The 9,371-nt window shown below is 48.7% G+C and overlaps 1 protein-coding gene across 1 annotated transcript in view; it reads left to right on the forward strand.

Moving 5' to 3' along the window:
• The window catches only part of flvcr2b (FLVCR choline and putative heme transporter 2b), a 22,683-nt gene continuing 13,312 nt past the window's right edge, over positions 1–9,371 (forward strand). The window contains exons 1-2 of the mRNA XM_084484151.1: positions 1–1,029; positions 6,708–6,849. Of these exons, the coding sequence (XP_084340277.1) occupies positions 550–1,029; positions 6,708–6,849 (622 nt within the window). The 5' untranslated portion in view covers positions 1–549. The remainder of the gene's footprint in view (positions 1,030–6,707; positions 6,850–9,371) is intronic.

Consider the following 9,371-nt stretch of genomic DNA (forward strand, 5'->3'; position numbering starts at 1 on the left):
GACAACAGTGGCTTGTGTCTAGTAAAACGGAGCCAGTGCTGCTACTACATGCATGGACCTTTGAGTGACACAAGAGGAGATCATGATCACGTGTGAGAGTTGGTAGGCTACTAGGCGGGCAGGCACGTAAGTAGCTCACTAAAATCAGAGACAGACGCTTCACCCAAAGTGAAACGACTTCTGCTTGTTAATTCTAGTCTTGTTCATTCTAATTCTAGTTTGAGTTCCATACCGGTGGCGCTGGTTAGGTTGAGTTGACATAAACTTGTTTGTTGACTCTAATAGTGTTGTGTTCTTGTGTTAGGGTTAGGTATGTTTACGCGTAGCAAACTTTGGTCTCTATAGCCGCAGACAGTATAAACACCCCAGACGGCCTGACCCGCCATAGGGCATTACAGTAGTCACACTCAGTGACTCAGAAACCCGCAAAAAACAACAACTTTAAGCAGCAATGTGGACATAAGTACGAACCGGGACATAGGTAGACCCTGGACATAGGGACACCCGGGACCGAGGGACACCCGGGACACACCCGGGACACCCGGCAGGATGGACGTCGAGGAGCCCCCCGCCGCACCGCCGCTGCAGCCCACCCGGCTGTACGTGAAGCGCTGGTTCATGGTGCTGCTGTTCAGCTCCTACTCACTGTGCAACTCGTACCAATGGATCCAGTACGGCATCATCAGCAACATCTTCATGCGCTACTACGACGTGGACACCTTCACCATCGACTGGATGTCCATGATCTACATGCTGAGCTACATCCCCTTCATCTTCCCGGTCACCTGGCTCCTGGATAAGAAGGGGCTGCGGGTGGTCGCGCTGGTCGCCACGGCCCTGAACTGCGCGGGCACCTGGATAAAGGTGGTGAGCGTGCGGCCGGACCTGTTCGCCGTCACCTTCCTCGGGCAGTTCTGCTGCTCCTGCGCGCAGGTGTTCATCCTGGGCATGCCGTCCACCATCGCGTCCGTGTGGTTCGGCTCTGAGGAGGTGTCCACCGCCTGCTCCATAGGAGTGTTCGGCAATCAGGTATGGGGTAGAATAGTGTGTTTTTTAAGTGAAATATTAACAATTTGTTGTTACTTCGTCACCGATTGGTTAAAAGTTAGTCAGTGAACAGTTTATGAATGAATGCAAGGGTGTAGTTCCGGCAGGTAAAACTTTTGGACATCTCTGTGTCGTGCGCCGGCGATGCAGAACCGGCCGCGTAATTACGCACGTCCACGCCGTCTCATTCTCTCGTTTAATGTTATAAACGTTTGCATCTCAGTGTTTCCTTGTAATAATGCCCTCTGGCTATGTCTGCGTATGAGCTGGCTACGATCTGTGCTGGTAATAAAGCATCCATGTAAAATCAATAGTGCGTTAGTGCACTGAAGTGCGTTGAAGTTAGGTTTTTGTTGGATACACGACATTAACTCTGGATCCAGTGGATTCCTCTTACTCAGTGTCCCCCAGTGTTGGAAGTAGAGGAGGGTTCTCGCTCAATATGAACCACAGGGGTTCCTATTAGGGACCGTCCATAAACTATTGTGTGTTTGACAAGAAAAGCATTTTTTTTCAATGCCTTCGAAGGGACTTGTGGCTTATATTGGGGACAATTTATTAATTTATTAATTTTTTTACTAATTGGTCGCATGTAGGCCTACAACAAATATTTTGACTGCTGGTGTACTATCAATTTGTTTTACATAAATATTTGAACAGAAAATAACAGCAGTTTTTTCAATGCTTCTTCAATTCTATACAAATCTTTTTATGGAAGATGCATCAATATTTTTTAAAGCTCATGATGTGATCATGATGTGACCCAGTGACTAATCAGACAGATATTGCAGATATAACAGATATTGCAGCGCTGGACAAATATGACACACTTCTTTATAATGGTTATTAGTGCGTCTTCTATTTTAAATGAATTTAATGAAAATTCATATTTCTTTGATACCGCATGACATCGGGGCTATTGAAAACAAGGGATCCATTTTCCATACAAATATTCATCCACACAGGAAGGGGCGGCGGAGGGGTGACGAGGTCATTTCCTGTGTTCTGTGGTCATAGTACATTTTAGGACTTTATATACTATAGGCTTTAACGCTCATTAGCAGTCAATCTAAAACCTTGTATGTGCATCAGCCGACAGATGTGACCGTGGTGACAGTAAATTAGACTGTGAAATAATGTGGACCAGCTATTATCTATGCTATACCCCTTTATAGTTTCAGCATTGGGTATGGACATTTAACAAAAGGGTAAATTAAACCACAAGCTGCTCTGCAGTCCAGTCTTTTGTAATTTTTTTGTAGAAGCTGATATTGAGCCACTCTTTTATTTTCTTTGGTAGTGGCTCCCATTGTGGAGGTTATCAGACTCTCTGCTCCTGATAGAAGCCCTCACCAAATGCCATGCGGGCACATCAACGTCTCCACACACGCCGACAGCTCCTGTTGGGTTTGCTGCACTGGTTCCTATTCGTTATCAAATCGGGAATGAGAAAATCACTATACCTCCCTACACACACACACACACACACACACACACACACACACACACACACACACACACACACATATACATTAGTGCAAGAACGCAAAAAACACATAGAGAATAACCACACGCACCCTTGTATTTTCTGTCACCCAAACTCGTTTCAGGTGATATTGGTTTATCATTGGCTAGACTTGTTTGGCTCCTCTTTCCTTTTGTTGTGATTCCCTAATCCCCAGTGGTATATTATGGTCATTGCTTCACAATTGACCATTAACAGACTGTTTCATATTTAGCCTTAACCCTGAAAATGAGAACTGACTGTTTCAGTTCAGTGTGCTGTTAAATATTAGCGACAAGGAGCCACTTCAATTTGTTCTGAATGTTGTTTAAAGAAGCACAATTAGGGCGACTGGGAGGAAATGATCTTTAGACCCTAGCCGAGGTCTCATCATAGTTCAGCCTAGGCTCCAGTCGGCATGCAGGTTTATTGCCTGAACCTCAGGCAGTGACTCCGAATGGATATATCGACAGGTCTGGCTTGGCTGCATCCAGCTGAGACCAGAGACTTTTATCAAATCAAATACCAGCATTACCAGTTTCAATGCCGAAACATTTGATTTGATAAACGTATGGATCCCACGCACTTCTCACGATCCTACGCGCTTGTTATATCTTGTACGTCCTGGCACTTAATGTACGCACTTATTGTATGTTGTACGTCCTTGCACTTAAAATTGCACGGAAATTCATCCTCTGCGTTTCAACGGGTAGCCAGGAATCAACTGGTGGACGGGTGTGGTGGTGTTACAAGACTGGAGAGTGGCGGTGGATGAGAGTGGCGGGGGGGGGGGGGGGCAGGGGTATGCTGCCAGTGCTCTGGGCGGGTGAGGTGAACCCTAGCATGGGTTGCTACTAGTGATCGACCGATATATCTGCGATATTTGCGTTTTTTACGTGTATCGGCATCGGCCGTTTTTTTCCGCCTATTTTATTATTTTATTTATTTATTTATTTTTAAAATATTTTTTCCCAGCATGATTTACAGAGAGTTCAATACATTTTCCTTTTTTTAAAGTGGGACTTGTAACATTTGTTGTCATCCTTGTGTAATTTTTCTGACGTAAATTGAGGGAGCAAAAGCAGCATCGGCTCCAAATATCGGCTCAAGAAAATCGGCATCGGCCCTAAAAAACCCATGTCGGTCGATCCTAGTGGCTACAAGGCGTATTGCCCTCCTGGTTGCACACTCACAGGTTGAGCCACCGAGCTGCAGCCTAGAGTGTTTATTTACAGATACTTTTTTTTTAAAGATTTATTTTTTGCCTTTATTAGCTTTATTATAGAGATGGACAGAGAGGAAAGTGTGGGAGACAGAGGGGAGGACATGCAGCAAACGACCCAGGCCGGATTCGAACCTGGGTCTCTGCGATCAGGACTCTATTACGTGGTACGCGCCTTAGCCCAGTGCGCCACCGGGGCGCCCTCTATTTACAGATACTTTAGGTATTAACCTCCTATAAACATGCTTACAACGATTAGTCATACATTTGAACAATTAGCGAGAGTTCCCCGACTAATTATCGGTCAGCTTTTCTGTTGTGCCTGCGGGGCACGCGATGTGAGTGGGTTCAGGTTGAATTGATGGGGGCTGAGGGTTCAGCAACACTATGCTGTTTAGGATAAATACAGATGCACGTCGTGCATCAAAGTGGACGCATGTAACGTGGTGGGAATGGGTTAACGGGGTCTGCGCGATACATAAACAGCCTACAGAGACAGCATTGCACAGCACAGTCGTCGCAGCTGTTCCGCATGGACCGGTCAGAGTGAAGCAACATGTGAAGCAACATGTTCTTAAAACATCAGATGGTTCATCGCGTTAAACCGCTTTTATTTTAGATTAGCAAATCATTGGCCCTTGTCTGTTTTGAGTATTTTCTTCTTGGAAATAAAACTCAACAGACGGTTAAGGGAGTTCGCCGAGGACGGTTGGAGATCACACCGCTGGTTCACTAAGCCAACGACCGGCGACTCGGAATGCCCCAAAACGAAGACACGGAGGGCAGCCGTCCGGACCCCGAGGGGCCCCGCGGGGAGGACTGGACCGGGTGCCTGGCCGCAAAGAGTATGGCCCCGGGCCTCGCCTCCGTCCAGTGGAGCCCCGGGCCCTTGGGCAGGTCCCTCTCCACCAGCTCCCGGCTGGACCTGGCGGAGACGAGCGAGGGCTGGGGGGCGGGGGGGGGGGGCCGCCGAGACCAAGGTGTACCGCCGGCGCTGGGTCATGCTGGTCCTCTTCAGCGCCGTGTCGGCCAGCAACGCCTTCATGTGGCTGCAGTACGGCATCGTCAGCAACATCTTCACGCGCTTCTACGGCGTGGACCCGCTGGCGGTGGACTGGCTGTCCATGATCTACCTGCTCACCTACGTGCCCCTCATCCTGCCCGTGCTGTGGCTGCTGGACCGCCGCGGCGTGCGCGACGTGGTGCTGGTGGGCGCCGCCTTCAACTGCATCGGCGCCTGGGTGAAGATCGGCAGCGTGGCGCCCGAGCTGTTCGCCGTCACCTTCTTCGGCCAGTTCGTGTGCTCGGTGGCCACGGTGTTCGTGCTGGGCATCCCCTCGTACCTGGCCTCCGTGTGGTTCGGGCCCAGGGAGGTGTCCACCGCCTGCTCCATCGGGGTGCTGGGGAACCAGGTTTGTCAGCAGAGGGGGCGTCCCCCCCCCCCCCCCCCCCCCCCCGGACACGGAGACCGTACCACGCTGACTTGGGTCGATGGTCTTTAGATTGTCTTTCCGTGCCTCCTTTTAGTCCAGCTGTGTTTTCCTCCTCTTCTGAGGTAGTGTGTGTGCCACTAACGGCGGGCTGGTGTGTACGGATGTGTGAATGGGGCTTTGTTGTGTGTGTACACACCGGCCTGGCCCCGCGTGTTGTGTGAAGGTGTGACTTTTATTGGCTTAGCGTGAGAGTCGGCATCGGGTTATTGGCCGGGCAGTCCTCCTCCTGATACCTGCGCCGAGACGGTTTTATCTACGCAGGCAACGCTTCCTCTTAATAGCTGATAGTCAATAGTATATGACATGTAGATAGTTATGGTCTGATGCAGTCGGCTGCTCTCAGCTCTTGACTCCGGCATGTCTCTAATAACATAATTAAGGGTTATAAATGCACAATAACCCTTTATCGCATAACATAATCACATAATCAGAAAAGTATGTTCCGTGAAATCCATTGCAATCTCACATGACTCCCTTTTTAATTGTCTTTGCCTTCAAGTCGTTGAAAGGGTGGAGTTTATTTTTCCTTTCGTGGTACGCAGCCAAGTGTCTGACCAATCACCATCCACTCACGTGGCCTAGCCACAATCCAAGGACCTGTACTGAAATGTTTCTGACATTTTCCTGACAATATATTTGGTATATTTCCATTTCCTCTCTACGTCCTCTGTTGCTCGTTGCGTTAGGATCATTTTGATACATCCCTCTTTGATATTGACTGGTTACTTTTAAGTTTTATGTTCCTGTGGTCCATCACTTTACTATTGCGACTGACTGAGCACACTATGGTTCCACTGTTCATTCATAAAGTAAATATGTCCTATATATCTCAAAGTGGCAATTTCAAAGATTTCCGTTTCGTTGTATTTGACAATAAGTGATAATTCTTCCTAGAAATACAAATAGTGTCCCCACCAACACCCAGTTCATAACATTCATAAAACTACAAATACAAGGGATACTTCCATCAATGGGCCCCAGGCTCCGTCACCGTTGTGTTCCCTCAGTCAGTGAGAGACAGCGACCTAACGGTCATTAATATCCATGAAAAACCTCAAGTTTGCCACAGTAGGCAACGACCCCAGTGACATAAGCAAGGCAAGGCAAGGCAACTTTATTTATATAGCACTTTTCACACACAAGGCAGACTCAAAGTGCTTCACATATAAACATTGTCATACAATAAAAGAAAATAATAGATAAGTAAAAAGTAAAATAGATAGAAAATAAAGGCAAAGTTAAAAAAATGCATTTTAGAAAGTGAGAAAATCAAGCAACGTGAATCCCGGACCTTATCAGCGGTCCGCCCTTGTGGAGTGGACCTTGCAGCGGTTATTATTCACAACCCCCCGTTGGATGCAATACTAACCATCACAGGAACTGTGATGGGGTTCCCCTGCCAGCGATTAACCCTGCAGCTGTTGTTGTTCCGGTTCTCCAGCTGGGCATCGCCATCGGGTTCCTGCTCCCGCCCATCCTGGTTCCCAACGTGGAGGACATGGACGAGCTGGCCGGGCACATCCGCAACATGTTCTACATCACGGCCGGCGTGGCCACCTTCCTCTTCATCCTGGTCATCATCGGTGAGACACTCGTCCGTTTTCGCGTTAGTTTTTTTTGTGTTTTTCGGATGAGGCTGCGACGGGTTTAACGTCCGTGTGAGAAACGCTTCAACGCCTCTGTTGTCCGGGGGGGAATATCAACATCTCTACACGCTGAGCTACAAGCGTTTGTGAAGAAGTGTCTGTGGGTCAACGTCATGGTGATGGAGAAACTGGAACAAGAACATGTCATCATTGAGGAAGTCAACTTTGATTTCACAAAATAAAGTTTGTCCACCAAACTGCAGGACACCAGAACATGTCGTGACACACAACTCACCCCTATTCCCTTTCCTTATCTTATCGACATTTGAATCCCAAAGATTAAGAACAATGAAGATCCTCTCTAACAAAATGTTTTTTTAGTGAACAACTCGACACCCTTATCAACTCCCTTATCTCCCTTATCTTCGTCATTTTAAGTGCAAAGATAATTATCTGATGTAAAGATCATCGCTAACAAATGTTTATTGTTATTTTTTTTTACTCCACAATATCCCCTCCCTTATCTTTGACATTTTAAGTACAAAGATGATGATCAAGAGCAAAGATCACCACTAACACAATGAGTCTCTTGTACACTACTAGACTAAGGCCCCCTCCGTTATCTTGGACATAAAGATATTGCACTGGAGAAAAGATCATGCACTCATTTCATTCATTCAGACACTTTCGGGTTGCGGTGTGTCATGAAACGTGGTCGTGGAGGAAGTTACTCATGCGGGAGGAAATGGGTTTTACAAGTGACTCCCCCGCCCCTCAGAATCTTCTTCGTATTTTATCTCTGTCTCTGCTGCTGTTTCACAACCACCTTCTCCTTATTCCAACCGACCACTGCTACAGTCTCCTCTCTTCCACTCTGAGTTGACACAAACTTGTTCCTTTTGTTATTTCTGTCTCAATGTCACGAGACACAGATTCACAACAAGAGCGTTACTTTCAGTTCATGCACTCAGTTCGTGCACTCAGGCAGTACGGTATATACATGGTTAAAGACATGTATTTGTGGAGGTAGGCCTAGTCCAGCCAGGGTGCTGGGTACGGAAACCCCCCATCGCAGGGGTACCCTACCGCTGGGCAGGGAGGGGGGTCTCAGCCCGAGCGAGGGCAGAACCCGACAAGATGGTGGAAACACAGCCATTGCCTTGTGGGAGGCATGGCTCCATGCCCATAGCCTGCTATGAGGTCGTGGACCTCGGTCGTTTTTTTGTAGAAATTCTAACTTAAACAAAGCTGTAATTCAAAATCAGCGGTTGAGAACTTCTCCGGGATGAATAAATGCTTAATTCAGTTGAGACTTGTTACTTTGTGTCCGCCGTGTGTGACATATGTTGGTGTGTGTCTGGCTGGCGCCAAACCTTTAAGTCTCTCTGGTTCCCGGGGCGGGGGGGGGGGGGGGGGGGGGGGGGGGGGGGGGGGCACAAAAGGGTGGTCGGGGCATTCCATGTGAGTGCCAAGCACAGCACAGTTTGACGGTGTTGACAGGACGGCCCCACTGGTCTGACCCACGGCTGGACCACAGTTTCCTCCCCTGTCTGTAGCCTATGGACCCTTAGCAGTGAAGGATTCACTACTCTTCAGTCAATTAAGTGGACGACAGCACACCAAGTCTTTGGTGTGTGTGTGTGTGTGTGTGTGTGTGTGTGTGTGTGTGTGTGTGTGTGTGTGTGTGTGTGTGTGTGTGTGTGTGTGTGTGAACAACAACACGCGCCAGTTGGTCAGTGGTGTGAAGCGTTGGGTCGAGGGAATGCGGCTGATCCATTGTCCGTGACTCAGCCAACACACACACACACACACACACACACACACACACACACACACACACACACACACACACACACACACACACACACACACTCAAAACAACTTGTCCCCCTCATGTACACATCATCGGATGCCAAATGTGTGAAGGTTGTCCTGCTGGCTGGGCCATCTGGGGCCCCCCTGAGTCACGGCCCCTGGGAACAGTCTTGCAGTGGGTGGTTCGGGGCCAGAACATGGCTCATCGGCTCCATGGGGGGGGGGGGGGACGTGAGCCTGGCTCCTCCTGCAGGGGGCCTGGGGGACTTGAGGACGATCACATGTCAGGACCGGACTCCTGGAAGGGGGTCGCTCCAGATGTGTGTTTCAGGGGGGAAGGAGAGGGCGGGGCTGTGGAGGGAGAGCGACGCCCCCTTTTTCAGTTACATGGGTTTAGCGGCGAGAGAGAGAGAGGGCGGGTCTTCGGAGGCAGCGACGCCCATTTTAGTTACATGGGTTTAATGGTGAGAGGAGAGAGAGAGAGAGAGAGAGAGAGAGTGTGGGTCTCCTGATAAGAGGGACGTCCACGTGTTGTTCTTGTCATTTTGTTCTTCTCACTCCAGCGCCAGCGTCAGCGCCAGCGTCAGCGTCAGCTGGCGTACACACTGTCCAGCCTTCTGATATTTCACCCACACCAAACTAAGAACCAGTTGGGTACTTAACACAGCACAAACAGAAGTGCTTCGCAAATACCCAAAGCACTT

This window comes from Micromesistius poutassou (genome assembly GCF_964030765.1).
Source record: "Micromesistius poutassou genome assembly, chromosome: 19".
In the NCBI taxonomy this organism is placed as follows: Eukaryota; Metazoa; Chordata; class Actinopteri; order Gadiformes; family Gadidae; genus Micromesistius; species Micromesistius poutassou.